Source organism: Lemur catta, chromosome 10 (genome assembly GCF_020740605.2).
Source record: "Lemur catta isolate mLemCat1 chromosome 10, mLemCat1.pri, whole genome shotgun sequence".
Taxonomy (NCBI): Eukaryota; Metazoa; Chordata; class Mammalia; order Primates; family Lemuridae; genus Lemur; species Lemur catta.
The window spans coordinates 11,617,034-11,642,484 of record NC_059137.1 but is presented as its reverse complement, the minus strand read 5'-3'; the positions used below and the strand labels follow the sequence as shown (position 1 = coordinate 11,642,484).

The window sequence follows — 25,451 nt, the reverse complement described above, 5'->3', positions numbered from 1 at the left end:
TACTAGCTCTGGCTGAAACTTCCAATACAATGTTGAACAGCAGCAGTGAAAGTGGGCATTCTTGTCTTATTCCTGATGTTGGGAAAGCTTTTAATCTTAAACCATTGAGTATAATGTTAGCTGTGGGTTTATCATAAATACCTTTATTATTTTGAGGAATTTTCCATCTTTCCTCGTTTTCTGAGAGATTTTATCATGAAAGGCCATTGGATTTTGTCAAATACATTTTCTGCATCAGTCGAGATGATCATGTGTCCCCCCTCCTTTGTTCTGTTGATGTGATGTATTACATTGATTGATTTTATGTTGAACCACACTTGGGTTCTTGGGATGAATCCCACTTGTTCATGGTGAATAATTTTTTTAATATGTTGTTGGATTGGATTTGTTTATGTTTTGTTGATGATAATCGATATTGGTCTATAATATCGTTTGTGATGCATTTATCTGGTGTTGGTATCAAGGTAATGCTGGCCTCATAGAATACATTAGGAAGCTCTGCCTCTTCAATTTTGCAAGAGAGTTTGAGAAGAATTGTTGTTAATTCTTCCTTACAAAGTTTAATAGAATTTACTGGAGAAGCCATCTTGTGCAGGACCTTTTTTTTGTTGGGAGATTTTGATTACTGATTCAATGTCTTTATTTATTACAGGTCTGTGAGATTTTCTATTTCTTCATAAAGTCAGTGTAGGTAATTTGTGTGTTTCTAGGAATTTGTCCATTTTTATCTAGATTATCTGATTTGTTGGCATATAATTGTTCACAGTAGTCTCTCATAATCCTTTTTATCTCTGTATTGAGAGTAGTAATGTGTTTACTTTCATTTCTGTCTTTAGTTATTTTCGTGTCCTTTCTTTCTTCATCGGACTAGCTGAAGGTTTGCCAATTTTGTTGATCTTTTCAAATAACCAACTTTTAGTTTCATTGATTTTTCTCTGCTGTTTTTCCATTCTGTATTTTGTTTATCTCTGCTCTATCTTATTTTCTTCCTTTTATCAGCTCTGGATTTAATATACCCTTCTTTTTGTAGTTCCTTAAGGTTATCAATTTGAGATCCTTCTTTTTTTAAATGTGGTAACTTACAACTATAAATTTCCATCTGCTAACTACTTTCACTCAGCCTGTAAGTTTTGATAATGTTGTGTTATGTTATTTTCTTTAGTTTCTAAGTATTTTTTAATTTCCCTTTTGATTTCTTCTTTGACTCACCGGTGTTGTTTAAAAGTATGTTGTTTAATTTCCACATATTTGTGAATTTTCTAGTTTTCCTTCTATTATTTATTTCTAACTTCATCTTGTTTTCCTTGGAAAAGATACTCTGTATGATATTAATCTTATAAAAAATCTAATGATACTTACTTTGGCCTAACATATGGTCTATCCTGGCAAATATCTGACATGCACTTGAGGAGAATGTGTATTCTGCTACTGTTGAATAAAATGTTCTGTTATGTCTGTTAGATCTAGTTGGTATGTTATGATGTTCAGTTCCTCTATTTCCTTACTCATCTTCTGATGCTTCTACCCATTATTGAAAATAGGGTATTGTAGTCTTCAAATATTATTGTAGAACTGTTTGTTATCCTTTTAATTCCATCCATTTTTGCTTTATATGTTTTGAGAGTCTGTTACTTGGTATGAAATATATATATAATTTTTATATAATCTTGCTTTATTTAATCTTTTATTAATATATAATGTCTGCCTTTATCTCTTATAGCCATTTTTAAATTTAAAGTCTGTTTTGTCTAATCTTACTGTAACCAACATAGCTCTCTTTTGGTTACAATTTGCCTGGCATACCTTGTTTTATCCTTTTACTTTCAACCTATTTGTGTCTTTGCATCTCATTATGAGTCTCTTGTAGACAGCTTTAGTTGGATCACGTTTTTTTTTAATCCATCTGCCCACCTCTGTCTTTAGATTGAAGGGTTTAAGCCATTTACATTTAAAGTAATTATTGATGAGGAGGGACTTATATCTCTCATTTTGCTATTAGTGTTTTATGTGCTTTATACCTTTTTAAATCCTCATTTCCTACATTGCTGCTTTTTGTGTGTGTGTTGATTTTTTTGTCATGAAATGTTTGATTCCCCTCTCATTTCCTTTTGTGTATAATCTATAGGTATTTTCTTTGTGGTTGCCATGGGGAATTACATTTAACATCCAGAAGTTATAACAATCTAATTTGAATTCATACCAACTTAACTTCAGTAGCATACAAAAACTCTGCTCATATACAGTTCTGTCCTTTCCTTTTTGTTATTGATGTCACAGATACCATCCTTTTATACATTGTCTAGTAACTTAAATGAGTATTTTTTATGCATTTGTCTTTTAAAACATAGAAAACAAAAAGTGGAATTACAAACCATAATTACACTAATACTTGCTTTTATAATTGCCAATGTGTTTATCTTTACCAGAGATCTTTATTTCTTCGTATGGCTTTGAGTTACTCTTGAGTGTCCTTTTATTTCAATCTTAAGGATTCCCTTTAGCATTTCTTGAAGAGCAGAAATATTAGTGGTATGCAGATTCCACATCTGGTTAAAAAAACAAACAAACAAAAAAAGAAATATTAGTGGTAATGAACTTTTGTTTATCAGAGAATTTCTTATTTCTCCCCTGGCCCCGCCCCTTTTGTTGTTGTTGTTTTGGAGACAGTCTTGTTCTGGCATCATCATAGTTCACTGCAACGTCAAACTCCTGGGCTCAAGGGATCCTGCTGCCTCAGCCTCCTGAGTAGTTGGGAGTACAGGTGTGTGCCACCACACCCAGCTAATTTTTCTATTTTTTGTAGGGACAGGGTCTCACTCTGGCTCAGGCTGGTCTTGAACTCCTGGCCCCCAGCGATCTTCCCACCTTGGCCTCCCAGAGTGCTAGGATTACAGGCGTGAGCCACCACACCCAGCCTCCCTCATTTTTGAAGGACAATTTTGTCAGATACAGAATTTTCCATTGACAGTTTTGTTTTTCTTTCAGCACTTTGACTATATCAATTGACTGCCTTCTGGCCTCCGAGGTTTCAGAGGACAAACAGGCTGATAATCTTATCGAAATCTCTCGTATGTGACAAATTGCTTATCTCTTGCTGCTTTCAAGATTTTCTTTTCTTTGGCTTTCAACAGTTTAACAATAATGTGTTTGGTATAGGTTTATGAGTATTTCCTGCTAGGAGTTTGATGATCTTCTTGAATTTGTACATTATGTCAATCATGAAATTTGGAGAGTTCTGACCATTATTTCCTGAAATAGTCTTTCTGCCCCTCTCTCTTCTCTTTTGGAACTTCCACAGTTCATTATGTTTGTCCTCTTGATGGTGTTCCATAGGTCCCTTGGGCTTTGTTTACTGTTCACTTTTCGTCATTCTTTTTTTTTTTTTTTCTGTTCTTCAGATGGAGTAGCAATCACAAGGAATGTGTCTCTCCACCTAGACAACGACTGTATTCGCAGAAATTCTCTGAAGTAACTATTTTGGAACTCTGGAGTCTACTTGAATGCTTGCATCTTGCAAGGGAGAGCTTGGCTGGTAAATTGAGGTTAATTTCAGTCAATGTTAGCCTTTAGCGTGATAGCAGCTACTGATTCATGGTCCCTCTAACCCTGTGGAAGGCAGATGTATCCACATTCGTGGTGTGGCTTGCTGGAGCCAGAGTGGGCAATAGGAACTTTGTCCTCCAAATACTGGCTATCTATGTTCTGATTGCCGATTGCTGCTCTTGATCACTGAGGTGCAGGCACAGAGGCTGGCCACCATTGTTTCAACCCCACCAGCTGAACTGGCTTCCAGGGGTTTTAAAGGAACAGCACCTGTTTTATTTGTTTGTTTCCCTATTACCCCATTTGGGAGTGTGACATTAAGGATTAGCAACCTCTTAGACAGGAAAATAGAAAGCTACTTGTATATAACCAGGGAAAGACGGAGGCTCACAAAAGATGTGAGAAGACCTTAAGCTATCACCTTAGGCTGATTCTGATCTCCAGCACAGAGCCAATTTAAGAAAACAGCAAACTTAGGGACAGAAGGAGAATCTAATTTTCAGAGTCACCACAGTACAAGATTCAAATGTTCAGTTTTCAACAAAAAATCACAAACCATACCAAGAAATGGAAAAGTATGGCCCATTCAAAAGAACAAAATAAATCAACTGAAACTGTCCCTGAGGAAGCCCAGGTGTCTGACTTAATGGACAAAAACTTTAAAACAACTATTTTGAAGTTGCTGAAATAGCTAAAGGAAGACATGAATAAAGTCAAGAAAATAATGTATGAACAAAATTAGAATATCTTTTAAGAAAGAAATTATAAAAAGGAACCAAAATGAAATTCTGGACTTAAAAAGTACAGTAACTGAAATAAAAAGAGGGGGACAAAAGCAGATTTGAGCAAGCAGAAGAAAGAATCAGCAAACTCGAAGATATTTCTTTTTTACATACTTCTTGAATCTTGTTCCCTTTTCTTTTCTACTTCCTTAGTTCAAGCCTTCATGATTCTAGGCAGCCTCTAAGTTGTTCTATGTGCCTCTTATTTTGCCTGCTCTAATCTTACTAGAGTGATCTTTTTAAAAACCCAAATCTGATATTGTCACTGTTTTTAAACATATCCAAAGGCACCCTTATGTCTATAGAGTAGACTTCAGTTTCTTCATTTTAGCATTCCAAGATCTTACCTTTCTGGCTCCAGTCTACCACATTGCTTTATCTCACACTAGCTCCATATTCCACTCATACATTGTAACCATATATTCTAAGCTACAAAACCACTTCCTGAAAAAACTTGAGCACATTTGGACACCAAAATTAGTTTTCTGTGAATGGGATAAGATATTAGACTATATGGCATTGGTAGGCATTGAGAAAGACTATATATAAAGTCTATTTTAGAAATGGACTCAGTGATAAAAACAGCTTGTATATCATCACTAATCTAGTGGCTAACATTAGCATCACTGTATTAGATACTATAATATTGTATCTAATATAATGAAACATCAAATATAACACAACATTACGTATGATGTGTACTAGTCCAAAATGTTTTACTTGAATCCATTGACCCTTCAAGGTATAACCTCCACTTCGCAGGAAATACAGGCTTAGAGGAACGAATTCAATGACTTCTTTTTTTTTTTTTTTTTTTTTTTTGAGACAGAGTCTGGCTCTGTTGCCCTGGGTAGAGTGAGTGCCGTGGTGTCAGCGTAGTTCACAGCAACCTCAAACTCCTGGGCTTAAGTGATCCTACTGCCTCAGCCTCCCGAGTAGCTGGGACTACAGGCATTCGTCACCATGCCCAGCTAATTTTTTCTATATATATATTTTTAGTTGGCCAGATAATTTCTTTCTATTTTTAGTAGAGACAGGGTCTCACTCTTGCTCAGGCTGGTCTCGAACTCCTGACCTCGAGCAATCCGCCCGCCTCGGCCTCCCAGACTGCTAGGATTACAGGCGTGAGCCACCACGCCCAGCCGTGTCAATGACTTCTTGAGGAAGCAACCATTCAAATCCAAAAATTTCGTACTTCAAGTGGCCTGATTTCTGCAATGTAGACTTTAATCTTTAAAATTTTTTCTTAAGTTTCATATTTACTTATTTATTTATTTTGATATAAGGTCTCACTCTGTCACCCGTGCCAGAGTGCAATGGCCCAATCATAGCCCACTGTAACATCAAACTCTTGGACTCAAGTGATCCTCTGTCTTGTCTACCGAGTACCTGGGATTACAGGCATGCACCACTATGCCCAGCAAATTATTTTGTTGCCCTGGCTGGTCTAGAAAACCAGGCTTCAAGCGATACTCCCACCTCCTCCTCCTCCCAAAGTGCTGGGATTACAGGCCTGAGCCACTTAAGTATCATATTGAAAAAGACTTAAGGGATATAACCAGATGCAATGTGTGATCCTAAGTTGGATACTTATTTGGGAATACTGGTTGTAGAAAAATATAATTTGGTCAACAGAATGTTTGATTGTAGTTAGGTAGTACATGAGAGGAAATTTTCCTGAAATGATATCACTGACTTGGGAAAGCCAACTTTCCCAAGATAAAAAGATATTTTTAGGCTGACAGAAAATTTAAATATGATCTAGTACTTAAATGAGAGGAAAATTTTGCTGAAATAAGGTAGATATTGTTAATTGATAAAAGCAGATTAATAAACTGTTCTCATTTTGAAAAAACACAAAAGGATATGCACCAAAGTATTTACATTCATGGTGGAAATGTGATGGTTTTATTGTTTATTTTAGTTTCTCTTTTCTGTTTTTCTCCAAGGCATATTATACTGATTTATATATGCCTGATACTGATTTATATAAAAGTTTATATAATAAACTTTTATATAAAAAATGTAGAAGACTGACATATATATTTGGGGTATACATATGAATCAAGAAATACATGAAATTATGGTTACCAAAAGTTAGTCTTGGTTTTCTCAGGAGTTCAGGGGATTTTTTCTTCCTAATACTGTATTAATCAAATACATTAAAATAAGTGTGTATTATATAGCTGTATTTGAATACATTAAAATGAGTGTGTATAAGGAGATCAGAAAACTATTTTTTTGGAGGGGTGCAGATATGTCTGTTTTAATAGATAAGTCATAAAAAGGGACTGTAACAGAAACCAGCTTTTCTTTTATTGCTTTTTGTCTGGTTAATTTGGATGCAATATCCACCAGAAAACATTGCAGGTGACTCCTTCACCAGAAAAAGCATTATCCATTTGAATAAGGAAAGTGGGAGAGAATGTGAAAGTATGTTATAAAGTATCAAGTCTTAAGAGTTGGTGTGGTAGTGCACACCTGTGATCTCAGGTACTTGGAAGGCTCAAGCAGATTGCTTAAGCCCAGGAGTTCAAGGCTGCAGGGTGATATAATTGCCTATGAATAGCCACTGCACTCCAGCCTGGACAACATAGTGAATCCTCATCTCTTTAAAAAAAAAAACAAAAAATCCTCAAGTAGCACTTTTAATAGTCATTGTTTTTGTTGCCAACTACCTACCTTGTGAATTTATTGAGGACAGGGACTTTAAATTTCATTGTATTGCTACTGTTCTTATGTTTCACTTTTGAATGATTTTTAAATAAAACCTCATCTTTCAGGCAGTCTGAAACAACTTTGTTCATTTTTATCTTATGTGGCTGAAGTACCCCATGGCAGCTGTGTTGTACCAGTGCTTTTGGACTTGGGGAGTAAGAAGTTTTAACTTTTACACTGGATTCTATAACTTGGGCTGCACTATTCTGTAAAATAAGAAAAAGCATACCATTTTCACAGGTTTGTGGTAAAGCTAAATTAGATGCTTGTAAAAAGATCTGTCACGATCCCTGGCACACTATGCACCCTCATTACACGCCAGGTGAATTTAGTCATAATGTTAAGTGCTCATTTTCAATCAGGACTTGATCAAGAAAGGTGAGCAGAGGATTCCTTGCTTTAGCACCAGTATTCTTTGGAGTCGTACCTACCTGCAACAGGTGGTACCCAGCCCGCGCTCATCGCCGTCAGTCCTGCTCCCAGTCCCACCTGCAGTCCCACAGTTGCTGCCTGTCCAAGCCCAGACACTGACCACAGCTCTAGAGCCAGTTCCCAACCTGCGCACTTCGCGCAGGCTCACCGTCCTCAGGCGGGCAAAAGCCCAGGTGGAGCGCGGTGAAGAGGAAACCCCGCCTCACTGCCGATGTTGGGCCAATGAGGACGCACGTCTTGGCCGCGGGCCTATGAGATGGGCTAGGAGGCGGTGCGGAGGGCGGAAGGAGCCGCTCTCACGTGAGTAAGGGGGCGGGGAAGGCGGGGGCAGGGCGGCTGGGGAGGCCCAGGCGGCGGAGCCTCCGGGACGGCGAACGGCGGGCAGCGGAGGAGGAGACGGCGGGTCGGGTAGGGCCGTGTTTCACTCCTCCTCTTTCCCTTCTATCCATCAACCCCGGGGGCATTTTCCGACGGACCTTTCAGGGAGCCAAGCTGTCTTCTCATCCTGCTGGGCTGGGCCGGTGGGGCTGTGCTTTGCTCCCTCGACGGGCCGACTTCTGAGGGTAGCCGTGATTGGGGGGGAGGGGGAGCTGCGACGGAGGGGAGAGGGCGCATGCGCAGGCTGGGACGCTCTGGCAGCCCCTGCCCAAACCGGTTCCCCCTGTCTGGGTAGGTGTCTCTCTTCCGAGTCCTGCACATTTGGCCCTTCCTCTGGCCCCCCAGCAAAGCCGGTTTGTGTCTTGACTTTCGTGTTTTGAGCTTGGTCCTGTTTGGGAATTTGGCCGCTCCCTCCGCCTCAGTTTCTCCCTATCGCTCACAAGGCCTGTGTCTGTTGCTTAGGCTGATTTGGGCCTCAGGCTGGTTTGCTGGGCTGCGGCTAATTTGAAACACTTGCTTTCTTTCAGTGTCGCCCTGCCATCTCATGTTGGTCTTTCTGTCTCATTTTCCTCGCCTGCAGTTAGTGTCCCTGGCATCCCATTCTATCCTTCTAGTTGAAGCATCCGCCTCAATACCTCGTTGCTGTGTCTTTTGATTTTTAGCAACCTTCAAGGTTTTATGTGTTGAGCCAAAGGATAACCCCAGACTTCCAGGAGTTCGCTGTCCATTGCCTGGAAGTACTTTTGTCCCTACTCTTGTACCATCCAGACTATCATCTGCTCCTGCTTTATACGCATCTCCATACCTATTGTTACTCGAGGATTCTTTTTCTTGGAAGCAAATGTCCTAGGAGACAGTGTTAAGTGCTCATGCTACTAGTGTTCCCGCTAGTACTGTTCCGTTAGTTTAAAATGATGATTCAACTTGACTTTGAGATCTTTGGACTTGTGTCTTTTTTTAAACAATGGGAAAAAATGTCAGGGACAAGGTTTCACAATTTAATATTTTCATTCAAATCAACTCCTGTGTTCATATACTACTAATAACTAGGGAGTGTGTGTGTGTGTGTTTCCAGCTGCTTTGTTTATTTAGGAAGAAAAAAGACAATGGAGGGTGAATGGAACTGTATTTGTTACATTAAACTGTTATTTGAAAAGTTTTTGGGGAAAAAAGCTTAGGTACCAAGGAAGTACACATCTAACTTTTTTTTTCAGAAGGACCTGTTGCCTTAATTCAAGTCTGTATAGGGTATTATTTAATAAACATTGAAAATTTTAAAGTCGAGCTTATTTATAAAAACTGGGAATGAATAGGGGAGAGAGATCTTTATAAGCTTCCTTTGTAGACTTTAGTTTGTATTAATAAGATTTGTATCCATGATTGATTTGTATGTATTGGTAACATGTAAAATTCACATGTAACTGTAATACAAAGTATTAACTCAAACTCATAAAGTTGAATTATTGCTATCTTGTGGTACACTTCCTTTTCATTCAGTTTTGTAATTCACTTTACAGTTAACTCATTGGCATTAATAAGACATATAGATTTGTCTGGAAAGTTAACCCATCAGCTGTATGTATTTTGGCATTTTTTGCGTAGTATTTTGTTAGCAGTTTGCAGGGACTCTGTTAAAAGTGAAGACACCTGTTTCCTATCTTTGCTGCATATTGAGAGAAGTATATTCACATTATGTCTAAGTTATCTACCTGAGGGGACTGATTTTTCACACACTGTAACAACTTTACAGCCTAGTTTCTTTTAAAGAAGTCATTGTCTTTTTTTTCAGTATGCTTCCAGTTAAGGAAAAACCTTTGAAGGTCTCATCATTTCCCAGTAATTGTTTTAACAAGTAACCTTCGAATACAGGCTTCAAAAAATAATTAGTTTAAATCAGTGCTACTGATGAGTATCTTTATAAAAACACTGATATGCTATATTTCTGACATAGGCTGCCCATAATGTTATCTTTGTAATTTTCAATGTAATCAGACATCATTAGACTTCTCAAGCATGTGGAATAAATGAATACAACATTCTTAAATGATCTTTCTTGACAAGACTATACTTTCAGTGATTATTTCTATAGCTAGTTAAATAATCTTTTTTGGAGATAGAACTGAAATATTTTTTAAAGGGTTAATTTAATGTATGTAAAGCAGGATTTCTGACGTTTTGGTGCTGTGTATGTAATTGCCTTGTTCATAGTTAGATCCTGGGGAAAGAAAATACAAGGCTAAGGACTTGATGCCTGTGGATAGACCTGAAAAACAAAACAAAACAAAACCACTGTGTCAACTTCGTAGCTGCTGCCTTTTTAGTATAAACTGATTACCTAGTCATCTCCACCATCCCCACCCCTTTAAGCTTTGTGTTGATCCTGAAATCATTATTCTTCAGAAAACTTGTAAGTCAAAAACAGTATTGAATAGAAATTTAAACTTGACATTATAAAGACTCATGTCGACCCTAATAGCCTGTTTCTCTTCATGTGCAAAGACTGACCAAATATGGAAGTGTCCAAGTCATGAACATGTTAGTTTATAGAATTTGGACTGGAAATTTCCCTTCTCTTTCCAAGTCCATTATAATATTCTGAGCTAGTCATCAGTGAGAATTTGTTGAAAATTATTCTTTGTACTAGGGTAGAACCCTCTAAGGCCTAACTTCCCCCCCAAAATTTTTCTGACTACTAAAGAGTAAAATAAAGCCCTAAAACTTTTTAAAGTTCATACTGAACATTAAATAGAATGTATCATCTTGGCTGTAAAACATGAGAAATATATATTCTTAATTGTGTGGCTCTGCTGCCATATGTGGGGGTTTGCATCTCTCCAAGAGATCATGCATAGTTATGTATTTCCAGTTAAAGTTACAGCAGCGTTTGTGTTATAAACCACTACTCTTTGGGATCTGTAAATATTTGTGGCAATAAACTTTTCTCCATATTAAAATCTGACATTTCTTAAGGTGCATTAACAAGTGAATTTCTATGGTAAGTTTAGCATAATATTAACTCAAAGCTTAATAATAATTTGACCATTTTAAGACTTTTTCTTTCCCATTTTTCCTTATACATTTTGGTAATTATAACCAACAACCTATGGTTTATAATCTTGTTTTCCCTTTTCTGAGGATGACCTTTGTATCAGTTAAAAGAATTGATACACAGAATCTTTCCTTGGGACATACATTAAATATCAAGTGTAATAAGAGACAGTGTTCAAGGCTAAACTGGGCATTTGTATAATACTAATGGAAAGTGCTATGTGTTAATCATTTTAATATTTTTACCATAAATGTAATAAACTCTCCTGTGCCCTTGAAGGTATGCTGATAAAATGAGAGTAGGAATATGTCTCATAAATCTCATGCTGACACATGATTTTCTATGACTAGGCCTCTGATATAGCTGCAGAAGAGAAATGGTTATATCCTTATTATAGTTACCTATTGAATTCTCTGTGAATTCAGGAAAAATTCGATTTCTGTCTAACCTTAAAAGCATGTATTCAAAATTCTCCTCCAGGAAAAAGGTTTTTTTTTTTTTAGTTTGTTGTCTTTGTTTATAAGAAAAGATCTTTTCAGATAGGTTTAAAAACATTTGTGGAACTTAATTAAAATATTTGTAAACTTTATATCTTTTTAAATAGTACCTGTTACAGTGGTGTGAATGAAGTGCTCAGTAAATGCTTATTGACTGCTCGCTCATCCCTTATTGGACACACTTGTCAAATGTCTCTTCATCCCTGTATAACTATGTCCAGGGCCTTCTCATATCAGAAGGTGCAGAAAACACCTGTGTCTTCCACCAAACATTTGTGGTTTGCCTACTCATTCCCTTGAAAATCAAACAGATCATAGAAAAAAGAAATGGTGTTTACTGCATTTACCTTATAAGGGCTTTGGTCATTTATTGAGTGATTTGCTTGCTTGGCATTAAATTCACACGGATTAAGGAGAAGTGAATAATGCAAACATTTCTGATCTAAGTGTAGACAAGTGGATATTCTAAATGAAATGGATTGATTTTTTAATTATGGGGGAGAAGGAACTATATTAACTAATTTCCTAAAAGATGGAAAGATCTTTGAACAACTCTGCATTGCTTAAAAATGTGCTCTTGTTTATATTTATAAAATGCTAATTAATTATACTTTAGAAATCTGTTCAGAAAAAGTAAAGACAAAGGTTTTTTTTAATCTATAATAGCAAAGTCAGGTATATAATCAGATCTGACCTTGTGAATGAGTAGTATATTAACATTAAGCTAACTTTCCCTGTGTTACCAGGGGTAGTTTCTGTTGTGCAAATGGCATCCAAATAACAATTCAGATATTTAGTTTCAGAGGTACCATGTTGAAGTAGCATAAAGCCAGCATACCTAGAGTTCTGAAAAAAATTAAAGTGCTGTTTCCTGAATTATCTACAGAAACATGGGAAAACCATTTACAAAGTTTTAGTTTTTCAGGTGTTAATATCATTACATTCAAATAATCAACACAGAGTTAAATGAGTTGTTTTATGTGCATTTCATCCCCTCTTCTTACCTCTTGTACCTTTCATTAGACGGATCAAGGTATAGGGGATATACAAATTTTAGGATCAGAAAGACATTGATATCCCAGGTCCTGCACTTAGTATATGACAGAAGGTAAGCTACTTAATCACTCTGAGACCCAGTTTATTCATTTGTAGAAATGGAGCTACTTGTGCCTTCCTCATGAAATTGTACTAGAAAGCACCTGATGTTTTTCCCCTTTTCCTGGATACTCACACAGGAAGAAAGAGTTCAGTTCCTTCATTTTACATAACTGAAGCTACAGCATTGTCTAAGTTAAATCAAAAAAATACCTGGGAGTTAACTCCCAGTCTTTTTTTTTTTTTTTCTGTTAAAGTATTAATACTAGATTGTTAAGTTTAAAAAAAAATCTGATAAAGCTTGATTACTGGCTGGGTGCAGTGGCTCACACCTATAATCCTAGCATTTTGGGAGGTCAAGGTAGGAGAATCACTTGACCTAGGAGTTCCAGACTAACCTGAGCAACATAGCAATACCCCATCTCTACAAAAAATAGAAAAATTAGCCAGGAATGGTGGCATGTGCCTGTAGTCCCAGCTACTTGGGAGGCTGAGCCAGAAGGATTGCTGGAACTCAGGAGTTTGAGCTGTGATGACATGATGCCACTGCATTCTAGCCCAGTAAACAGAGCAAGATCCTGTCTAAAAAAACAAAGTGTTGATTACTCATGAGAAAGTGAGAATTCTGAAAACATTGGCTGTTTAGACTATTTGGTGTATTGATTTTGTGAATTTATACAAAGATCCTATGAAGTTAGGCTCTAAAAACTTACCAAAGGATGAATGGATAAACAATATATTATGCATACAGTAGAATATTATTCAGCCTTAACAAGGAAGGAAGTTCTGACAACATGAATAAACCTTGAAGACCCACTAATAAGCCAGTTACAAAAGGACAAATATTATATGATTCCACTGCTTATATGAGGTGTACCTAGAGTAGTCAAATTCATAGAGACAGAAAGTAGAATGGTAGTTGCCAGGGCTGAGGGGTGGGGGAGAATGGAGAGTTAGTGTTAATGGGCACAGAGTGTCAGTTGGGGGAAAAAAGAAGTTCCAGCGATGGCTGATGGTAATGGTTGCACAACAATGTGAATGTACTTAATGACACAGAACTGTATACTTAACAATGGCTAAAATGGTAACATTTAGGTATCTTTAACCACAATGCAAAAAGATTACAACCTGTAAAAAAAATTTTTTTTAACTTTTACTTTGTCTTTCAAATTCTTATATTCCTTTAATTCAGTTATCTTTTTTTTTTTTTTTTTTTTAGTTCATCCACAGTTGAACTAAAAATCACTTAATAGTTTGAAGAAATAAATTTTAGGTATGGTAGGTTAAAATTTGCCGAACAGTGAGTTTTAGATAAGCTGGTTTTTCTTGCCTTTAGGTACAAGTAGGCCCAAGATGATTAAGTTTTGTTTTCTTTGGTTTTGGTTTTTTAAGCTAAGCTGAAAATAATCAGAAAGTTTAAATTATTATGGTTTTCTTAGCTCACTAAAATAATTCAAACAAACAGCCACCAAATTGAGAGTCAGACTTAAAGACCTCTATTGTTTAGCATTTAGTAATGGTGGAAAGGAATTTATTTTTATAAAGAAGGGATGGTATTCCATTGAGTTTTGTTAGATTTGTCCCACCCTTTCTCGGGATAAGCTGTGACAAATTCATGTAAAAACCAGTGCAGGGAAACAAAGTTCAGAGCCAGGAAAAAAAGAAAAAAGTTGAGACTAATATAGTGTGATTTTTTTTTTTTTTATAGCTTCTTTGTACTCTGCTTGTTTAATTTTAAAGAGTTACAAACCCATAGGAATTGGCCTGCTACAACATCTTTCAGACTTGATTCTTTTGCTACTTCCTGTCTTATTCTTTTTCTGAACAGAGAGTAATCTTGCCAGATCTGTGTTTTAGAAGGATACAACTGGGAGCAGCATAGAGGATGGATTGGAATGGGGAGAGAATGGAGATAGGGACATCAAGAAGGAGAGACATGCAATCCAGAAAAGGACAGAGGCACCTAGATACCTGGGTTTGGAACAAGTTCCACAATTTTCTCTGTGAACTTAAGCAAGTTATCAACCTGCCTAAACCTCAGTTTGTCTGTCATATGAAGTTAATACCCATCTGGCAAGGTTAGTGTGAAGATTAATAATAATGCATGTAAAACTTTTTAGTACTGTGTTGAGCATATAATTGGCACTCAAGAACTATAAGTATTACTTTCTCTTCAGATTTAGCAAGATGATTTAAGCATCCCTCTTAGATTCCCTAAAGCTGTTCTCATTTGCTCACTGGATAGGGGGGGGAGTGATTTGAGTATTTGGTCCAGAGGGTTCAAAGTGTGTTTTGTGACTCATTGTTCTTTAACTTGTTTTTGGTCATGAGTCTATTCAATATTCTAGTCATCATCTGTAGCCACATCCTCAATACATGCATGTAATGTAGCATATTTGTCATTTGCCCTCCTCACATTACTTATACCCTACTAGTTAAACACTGAAGTATATTCAACCAGCCAAATTTATTAAACGCTGCCACTAAGCAAGAATATGAAATTAATATGAATAAGACATAAAATCCCTGTCCACAAGTAATCCTGGGGACTACGTTTGTACCCATTGTGTTCCCAGCATTTGACCTGGTGGTTTATACTTAGTAATTGCTTCTGGAGTGAATGGATCGATCAGTATGGTAGAGTAGAAAAGAAGTGTTAATATTATTTTACTGTGTGATGCGTGCTATAAACCTGTGATAGAACTAAAAATCAAACAAAAACCCTTAGGCATGCTAGAAGAAAATGAACATTGCAGAAGGGAAAAGGAGAAGTTGAATACTTGATTGTATCACTAGATTGCTGTTGGCAGAAAAAGGCTAACTGGGGAAACAAAGACACATTCTCAGCTTAGCAAGCAGTATATGAAAAGACTTGAAAATGCAAAAATATATAACATATTTGATGTGTTGTATAGTTTGATAGAAGGAGGTAAGACTAGAATGGTAGATTGGCTCCAGATTTTGTAGAACTAAGTGATATAAGGAGTTTGGATTTTATTCTGTTTTTAGTCAGAAGCAATTAACAGTTTTGGGGAAGGTGGGGGTTGGGATATATGTTTAAATAAGTTTTAGAAATTAACTATGGGAGCTAGATAATCAGTGACCTTAGAGGGGTCTAGATAGAAAGACTTCTGTTGTAGCCAAGTTGAAAGAGAATAAAATATGAGTTAGTAACATGAGGGTTGGTGAAGAAGGAATAGATTTGAGATATGTTTTGGAACTATAATCCATTAAAGTTCAAGGGAGAATAAGAAAAGGAGTCAAGGATTTATTTATCTATTTATCTATCTTGGATCTGTGGTTGTTCATAGTGTAGAGAACCTAGGAAGAATATGCTGACATGAGGGGATTGCATAGATTGGTTTTGAACACATGGAATTGGTTTTGAGAAGACCATGGGACACTTGTAGTAGAGCTCTGCAGTATATACCCATTATACCCTTTACATACCTCTATTATAAAAAGCACTATACTTAACTATAATTACTTGTTTACTAGTCTCTTTTCTCTACCATTGTAAGACTGTCAAAAATAAGGAGTAACTTTTATTCCTCACCATAACAATATACACAGTGCCTGGCACAAATCAGACACTGGATACTGAATTGGAAAAAAGGAAAACATAACACAGATACCCACATGGAATTCAAGAGAAAAGTTAGGTCTAGAGTATTAGCATGCAATAGAAGGCTATAACTGTTAGCTAATGAGACAGCCAGGGAAAAGAGGACAAGAAGGAAATTTTTTAAATAGGCAGAAGAAAAGGAACCTAAATGAAGACTAGAAAAAGATAGAGGTAGAAAATGGAAGCAAAAATATAAGTTTCAGAATAAAGAAATGGGTGGCATTTTCATTTACTTCAGCTGGTAGAAGATGAGGATTGAAAGAATTCGTTGAGTTTTGCAAATTGTGTTATTGTTGGTTTTTAAAAGAAGAGATTCAGTGAAGGTTGGTCAGAAGAAAGGGTCAGGTTTTTGGAAGGGACTATTGAGTAAGAGTAGGGAGTCCCATTGAAGTGGTAGTGGTGGAGGCAGTTAATACTACTCCTTTAAAAAGAATGTGTCAGGAAAACCAAGGAAATAAAGGTGAACCAAGCTCTGGACTGGTGTCTGGGCATTAGCACATTTTGCCTCTAGTATGTCAAGTTCAATTAAGACTATCACCCATGCCTCTTTTATTAAGCTAGGTGGGTCACTTACTGGGAGGTGGTTTTTTTCTCTGCTAATTGCACATTAACAAATCCATGCTACTGCAAGTTCCCTGTTTATGTTACTGCTCAGAATGATGTTAGTAGCTAGAAACAATACAAATATCTGATAGTACTCTGTCCAAAAAAAAAAAAAAGTTCAAGTTTTTAAAAGGTAAACATTGATTATCTAGGAGCCGACTGCTATTGAAGGACTGTCAAAAGAGTCTTTGTCTTGGCCATTTCATTCAATTTTACTCTCCATTAGCTGGGTGTAGAGTGTTGAAGGGGAGATGGAGAATGAATGTGACTCTAGTCAGCATATTGAGATGCATTTTATGTTCTATTCTTTGCAGTATAAAATTGTCACTATGGCACAGAGCGTCAATTTGGGCAAAAAGTTGATAAAGAGTTTCAGTGTCATGAGACTAATTTTCAATAAAAATCTGGTGAACTTGTGTGTGTGTCTATAAGAATATTAATAAAAGCAATGAAAGGGTAGATGAATGAAAACAAAGCATAATTGAACTTTTGGATGTGATGCAGGAGGCTGCATAAGTGAACAAAATTACCTATCATGTCAAGTGGCTTGACTTCATTAAAAGAGATGTAGAGAAGGAAACATCCCTGAATGTGCACTGATCAACCTGGCCCTGTTAATTAGATGTAACAAGGGTCTAGGCTCAAAACTTCTGTAAAAGAAAGAGGCAAGCTGTGAGTGCCTACTAAATTACTGGAGTATTCATATGTACATTGTTATTTAAAATGGGATAATAGTTCTTATTCTGTCTTATAGAATTACTAGGATGATAAAGTGAAATAAAGAATGTATGCATTTTATTTCTTTGTATTATACATAGATAAGACAATTGTATTGGAAGTATTCCTTTGCATTTATTTAGATATAAACAAATTGCAATGTGAAATTAGAAAATCTATCATCTATTTACCTCAATGTTTCCTAATGTGGATTACTTAAATCAGTTAATATCTGTTAATTCAAATTGGAAGTTAGTTTTTGAAAAGCTGTAGTTATTGGGTGCTTATAATTTTCTATATGTATTTTTAAATGCTTTATAGATATAGTCGTTAGTAATTTTACAATAGCTGTATTAGATAGTGTAACATTTTCTATTATGGAAACTGAGGGTCCGTGTGACAAGCTCATACTATTAGTATGTAGTAGAACCAGTATTCTAACTTGGGTTTTTCTTAGCTCCTAGTTGTGTGCTTCCCCATCACAAATATAACTGCTGTTCTCATTGTCAATTTAGAAAAGGTGGTCTTACCTTTTCATTGAGTGGCTCTTGCTCTTTTCCATCTTTATTTGCCATTTACCCTACTTTAATAAATAGTTGTGCACCTGCTGTATGCCAGGCATTGTTCCAGGTGCTAGGGGTATAGCAGTTAATCAAACACAAAAATTCCTGCCCTCGTGAAGCTTAGATTCTAGTTTACATGATACTTAAAAACAAATTACTAAAATGTAAAAGTGTGTCAAGTGGTTATGGGTGCTATGGAGAAAGGTAGGGAGGAGGATGACAGTGGGGGTGGAATTTTGTACTTTATTTTCCATAGGAATTAGAATTACAGTGTGAAGGATGAAGAATTAGAGTAGGGGACTTTTTGTGGTAACTGACATAAGTAGGGATTAAAAACAAAATTAGTCCTTATAATCTTGAGACAGGTTGTGAATCTCTAGAATATTGCCAGAAGTACGCCAGGTTCTGAGGTACCTCTTCATTGTGGAGGCCAGGGAAGGGCTTGTCTTACCTAGAGCTTGTGGAGCCCTGGGCTCCGTCTTCACTTCTGTCCACAGAGGCCGGAGAAAAAAGGAGTCTTGTGTGATTTTTCCTGTATTACTTAGTGTTCTGATAAACTTCATTCTTGCTGAGTGATTCAGTTACTTTCAGTTGCCAAAACAAACAATAAAGTATCTTATAAGGTGTATTTTCTTATCACCTTCTCAAAGAAAATAGGTGGAACTTTGAGCCTACCAAAACCAAATCTTCTCAATTCCATAGTGTAAATACCAAAGTATTTTTGAGTCTAGAGTACCATACAAAGATGTTAGTCTCTTAGATCACAGCTTTAGAACATTTTCCCAGGTCCTTTGCTGTCCTGTTAATCACATTTTAAAAGGTGGACAGATTTAATTGATTAAGCATGAAAACCTCCCATAAAGTACAAGTTCTAAAATAGATAAAGACTTCTTCACCCAATACTGAATGTTTTGGGACAGCGCACAAATTTGTGGCATTAGAAAGCCATCATAATCTAAAGGGAAGAACACAGCCTTTGGAGTCATAAATAACTGGGTTTAATTTTTGGCTTTGCCTCTAACCACATTATGTTCAAGTTATACCATCTCTCTAAGCCTTTATTTCCTCATCTGTGAAATATAGATGTGATGATTAAATTAAGGAGGCACTTACCATCAAATTATTAAAACAACATAATAGATACTATAAAAAAGTCAAACGTAAATGCTATGGCAACAGACTGAAGGGAAGCAGTTCATTTGACTGTGAGGTAAGAATGGGCAAGTGGACTGAAAAGACTACTAAGAGAAAGAGATGTAGATCATTAATGATGAGTTGGGGTTGATCAAGTACAGAAGCAAGGAAACCACACCAGAAGGAAGATCCTATGAAGGCAAATACCTGGAGGTATTAAAGTATATAGCCTTTGCAGAAGTCTAAGTTAGCCCCTCTCCCAATGTGTTCCCATAGTTTTCTTTACCCTGAGTCTGCACCTATTAGCCTATACAATTTGCCTATGTTCTCTACTAAGCCATAAACTCCTTTTGGGCAAGAATCTAATTTTTTTTGTTTATCATAGCTTGCACTTTATACACTAGGCACTCAATATAAGTATTCATTGAATTAATTTAAACATTTTTCTTTTAATTTTTTGAAAGTACATTTTGAAGTGTTTTTGAATGCTACATTATGTATTTAGATTTGGTCCTATAAAATGTAAACCTGTAATGGCCTCTAAACAGGGGAATTAGTTTAAATAAAAAGCAGCAGAGAGTCCGGGGTTCTAGCTTTAGCTGTGTCATTGACTAAATGACCATACTTCTCCTCTTGAGATTGCTATTTTATTGTTTAACAGTGTTGATAATTTCTAAGTTTTTTTTCCCAACTATACTACGGAGAAATTGTGTAATTCCTGCTGCCAGGTGTTATATATATTGGCCTTTGAGCAGAAAATAGTGCTTGACGCATGGTATATGTTCAGTAAATATCTGTTCAATTAAAAATCCAAAGGATAAGTCAGGACTTCTCAATTGGAGAAATTAAACAGATTTTTAGGACCTTACCTCTTTGAGGTAAAAGACGAACAGAGAGCTGTAGTTACTTTTGTTAATTGTTTAAAACATTGGGTATAGTGTATTATTCTGTTGATGTTTTGACAACCATATAAAACATTGCCACAAAGAATGCAAAACTAGGTTTTCAAATGGTGGATGGGTTTGAGTTTTATTCCAGGAGTGAATAAATAATTGAAAGACTTTTCATAAGTGACACATCTTTATCCTTTTTGCTGAGAATTTTTGGCATGAAACTTTTATTGGGTAATGTTCATATTGAGTTGATTCTAAGAAACTGTGGTGTGGGAAAATTGAGTTTTTAATAGACTTCTGGTTTCTTGCTATGTGAAGTATTTCCCAGCTTGAGAATTTATGCTTACGTTTATCTGCCTTGATTTTATCTCTGTTGGGTATCACTGTGAAATTTTGTTTGTTAAAACTATGTTAGTATTTTAAATTTAAGTACCAATAATGCTAGGAAAACGTTAGTTATTGTGCTTTCATAATAACTAAGTGTGTTTAATTTCATTTATGTGTACAGCTTTAAAAATTAAAGGGTAGACAAGAATGGAAAAATAAGCACCACATGTACTCACCATCAAATTGGTTTCACTGATCATCACCTAAGACCACATTTAGGAATAACATTGATCGAGTGTCGGGCAGATGGGGGGGGTGATGGGTGTATACATACGTGAGTGTGATGCGCACTGTCTAGAGGACGGACACATTTGAAGCTCTGACTGGGGGTGGGGCAAGGGCAATATACGTAACCTAAACTTTTGTACCCCCACAATATGCTGAAATAATAATAAAAAAAAATTAAAGGGTAGAAAACAGAAGTTTAGTACTTCATTATTTTTGGAGGCTAAGACCAGAGTTGCAACATATGCTAAAGAAATCACTATGGATAGGTAGTGTTATTCTGAAGAGAATATGTTTTATTTATTTTTTTGATGTCTGAAACATCTTGGTCCTGAATAGCATAAAATTCCCTTTTATTTGGAATAAAAAGCCTAAACTGTAAGTAGTGAAGTCTAAGGAAAATTTTTTGGAAGTATTTTTTTTTCCAAGTTTTTCCATATATGTTTTGTGAGAATTAGAGCATAATTGAATATCTGGAATTCTATATGAGTATCTTTATGGTTTTTGTTTTTCAGGCATTTTAAAAATATTTAATCATTCATGAGTTGAGCCTCATTCTTGAGTTATGGATGACAAAGCCTCTGTTGGAAAAATCAGTGTCTCCTCAGACTCAGTATCTACTCTTAATAGTGAAGATTTTGTCTTGGTTTCCAGGCAAGGAGATGAGACACCATCTACAAATAATGGAAGTGATGACGAGAAAACAGGACTCAAGGTAAAACTCCATAACCTAAGTTTATTTTACTTAGTTTTGCTAAGCCCATTGCAAAACCTGGCCTTAAAAGGAAAGGGATATGCGGGGAAAGTGAGAACATGGTTATGATATACTGTTTTCTGTAATGTTAAAGAGTTTTGTTTATACTTATTGAGAAATTTGTATTTGATCTTTGATTAGCTTTTCCTAAATCTTCCAGTACTCCTAAGTGTCAAAACTTGTGGTTATAGTATAAACATTTGTCATTTTAGTATTTTTTTCACTTTTCTACTGAATTAGGGATACTTATTTCTTTTGGTCCTGGTGTATGTAACATGAAGGCACTGGCAGGTCACCAGTGCTATTAATAAACATAAGTTAGGGTTATTGAAACAGAACTTTGAATACCTGGCCATTGACCACTTCTTTTTATCTTCTCTCAGCCAAATAAACAACTATTACTTCTTTTCCCATATTCTGTTACTCTGCTCTTTATGGATATAAATAAAAACAGATTATCAAAGTTGTCATTTAAAATAGTAATTTTAAAAATATTTCAATTCCTGTTTACATCTGTCCATTCAACAAATGTTTATTAAGTAATGACTATGTGCCAAGTACTTTTTTAGGTACTGGGGTACAGTGGTGAACAACACGTGGCAAAGCCCCTGCCCTCCTAGTTTTAATTCGACTGGGGAAACAGACTCTAAGCAAATAAGAAAATAAGTATGTCAAGTAAATTTCGGTGCTGTGAAGAAAAGGCAGGACACGTGGATAAATAGTGAATGACATTGTGATTGTTCCTTGACCTTTAAAAAATTTTGTCAAAAGTTTGAAAACTCTTACTCTCACTCAAAAATGTACAGAGGAATACATGAAAAACAGTAAAACTGGCTGGGCACTGTGGCTCACGCCTGTAATCCTAGCATTTTGGGAGGCCCAGGCAAGAGGATTGCTTAAGGCCAAGAGATTGAGACTAGCCTGCGCAACATAGTGAGACCCCATCTCTACAAAATTTTTTTAAAAGTAGCTGTGCATGGTGGTAGGCATCTGTAGTCCTAGTTCCTTGGGAGGTTGAGGCAGGAGGATCACTTGATCCCAGGAATTTGAGGTTGCAGTGAACTCTGATCATGCCGCTACACTCCAGCCTGGGTGACAGTGTGAGACACTGTCTCAAGGGAAAAAAAACACAGTAAAGCTAAAAAAGTAAATAAGAGTGAATGACAGGTGCTTTTTTAGAGAAGGTCTTGAGATGACATTTAAGGTAAGAGCCAAATAAAATGAGGAAGAAAGCCATGGAGAAATCTGGGGAAAGAGCATTCAGGAGGGAACAGCAAATACAAAGAGCCTGAGGAGCTTAACCCTTGTTAGGGCAGATATTTGAGAAGAGTGAAGGAAGGTAAAAAGTGGTAAGGGATGAGATCAAGTGATGGACAGGAGCTGGATCTTACACTTTGTGTTTGTGGAGCTAAGCAGGAAACTTGGACCTTATTAAAAAATATATATATATGAAGGGAATTTTTGGAGAGGTTTGAGTGGGAACATGATCTAATTTACATTTTTAAGAGCTCACTACCTGAGAGGGACTTCCAGGACAAGAGCATGTCCTACTTACTCCCCAGCAAAACTGGTGACAATTATTAAAACATTAAGGTCTCTGGAAGTGTTCTGAAGGAATATAACAAATGAAGAAACATTTATTCAAGGAAATTTACTAAAATTTGGTAAGAACAGCAAGAATCTGTTATTTGTACCAAGACCCACTCCTTCCTTCCCCTGTCCCAACTGAGTGAGATAATAACTCTACTCCAGCGTGGTGTAGTCAAGAAGACAAGACTCCCTCTCCCCCAGCTTGTAGTCTGGGCTATTATCTGGGGGAGGAGGAGAGCATAGCATTTATCATCTTACCTCCAGCTGCCTGTTGCTGGCCAAGTGTGACTAAGAGGTAGGGGTTTCCCTTTTTCTGCCCAGCCCTGTTCTTCAGACAGAGGCTTTACTTTGGGCATAGCAACTAAAGCTGTGGTGTCACTCAGTGAGAAGTTTGCCATTGTCCCCACTTCCAGTTCCAAAGCCATGGCTCAGAGATTTTGCCTGTGGGGAAAAGCTGGCCATAAAACATAGTTCTGATCTCTTCACAAAGGCATAGACTTCATTTACAAGAAAGTGTAAAGAAGTTTAAGCCTAAAATTACTGTCAAAAACAGTGTAGGTTGTGGTGAAAGGTAATTAGGTGGTTGGTAGATTCATTGGACACTTAAGCTTAGCTGCAGACCTCCTAGTTTGCCTGCGGAAACCACGGAAAGACGTAAGTTGGGAAGAGACCATCAGGGGTCAAAACAAATCTCAACCATTGACCTCTGGAACTTTCCCTTTAGAAAACCCCAGATTTGATTGCTTTAGTCTATGGAGCAGTTTACAGTCCAGTGCATTGTTGAAATTAGTAGAGCAATCAGCCAACAATTAGTGGTGCTTCACAGCTGGGTACGGTCAGAGAAAGAGAGAGCACCCTGCTAAAACCATTCTCATCCAAGGGTAAGTGTGGGCAATTCCAAGTCTGAGCTCCCTGAGGAGCAACATCAGAGGCTTAACACTGGAATTTACTAAAATAACCTAGCCAGTCACTCAGTAAACAAGCTAAACATGAACACAAGTTTTGAAGTGGGGAGACCAGTACCCAGAGTGTGTACAGCATATTATCTAAAATGTCTAGTTTCAAACCAAAAATTGTGAGACATGCAGGAAACCAAAAAAAAAGAAAAAAAACAAACCCGTATAACCCACCCCCCCGGAAAAACACGCACTAGATACTGCTATTGAGAGTGACCAGTTAGATTTAACACACAAAGCCTTCAAAGTAGCTGTTATGAATATGTTTAACAAACTAAAGGAAATCATGCTTAAGGAAATAAGGGAAAATGTGATGACAGTGTCACATCAAATAGAGAATAATGAGATAGAAATTATTTAAAAAAAAAAAACATGGAAATTCTAGAATTGCAAAGCACAATAACTAAAAGAAAAAACTCACTAGAGGGGCACAACTATACACTTCAGCTGACCAAAGAAAGAATTAATGAACTTGACAATAAATCAGTAGAAATTACCCAGGAACATAAAAAAGAATGGAGAAAAATAAACAGAGCCTTAGAGAAATATGGAACACTATTAAGTGCACCAATACGCTCATAATAGGAGCATCAGAAGGAGAGGAGATAGAGAAATGACCAGAAAAAATATTCAAAGTAATAATGGCTGAAATCCCAAATTTATTAAAAAACAATAATCAACATGTCTAGGAAGTGTAAACTCCAAATAGAATAAATGAAGAGAGATCGACAAAGAGGCATATCTGGTAAAAAATGCTAAAAGCCAAAAAAAAGGAAAAAATCTTGAGAGCAGCAAAAGATAAATGACTCATTACTTACAAGCGAACCCCAGTAAGGTTATAGCTAACCTCTCAGCAAAAACAATGGAGGCAAGAAGCCAGTAGGATAACATTCAAAGTGTTCAAAGAAAAAAGACCCAGTCAGCCAGCGATCCTATGTTCAGCAAAGCTATTCAAAACTGAAAGTGAAATAAAGACATTCTGAGATATATAAAAACTGAGATAATTTGTTGTTAGCAGACCCACCCTATAAGAAATATTAATACTAAGGGAAGTTCTTCAGGCTGAAACTAAGTGACTCCAAACAATGTTTTTTTAGTTGCCAATAACAGGAAAAAGGAGATAGGAACAGACATGTATTTGGGCTAAGGAAATGACTCCCCATGGTAACTCAAATTCACAAGAACAAATGAAGAGAATCAGAATAATAAGGAGGTTAATATAACAAAAGCTATACATATATATTTGCTTGCTTTTCTCAACTTCCTTAAATGTGCTTATAAAATTACACAAAACAATAATTATAACAGTGTATTGTTGGACTTATAACATTTATAAATGTAATATGTCTAACAGTACCACAAAAGGGGAAAAGGAAATAGAGCTGTATATGAATAATTTTCTGTATCTCAATGGAATTAAGTTAGTATAAATCAGAAGCTGATTTGATAAATTAAGAGATACCTTGTAAATTCCTAGAGTAACTACTAAGGATATAAATAAAAATATATA

The 25,451-nt window shown here is 36.4% G+C and overlaps 1 protein-coding gene across 5 annotated transcripts in view; it reads left to right on the top strand.

The window, feature by feature from the left end:
* The window catches only part of RABGAP1 (RAB GTPase activating protein 1), a 153,508-nt gene that overhangs the window by 1,568 nt on the left and 126,489 nt on the right, over positions 1 to 25,451 (top strand). Inside the window, exons 2-3 of one of the 5 annotated variants that reach the window (XM_045563820.1) lie at positions 3,399 to 3,532; positions 21,157 to 21,356. In XM_045563820.1, coding sequence (XP_045419776.1) covers positions 21,207 to 21,356 — 150 coding nt within the window. In that variant the 5' untranslated portion in view covers positions 3,399 to 3,532; positions 21,157 to 21,206. Of the gene's footprint in view, positions 1 to 3,398; positions 3,543 to 7,798; positions 7,884 to 14,193; positions 14,573 to 21,156; positions 21,357 to 25,451 lie in introns of those variants that run through there. The other 4 variants (XM_045563818.1, XM_045563821.1, XM_045563822.1 and 1 more) reach the window with 4 other exon arrangements.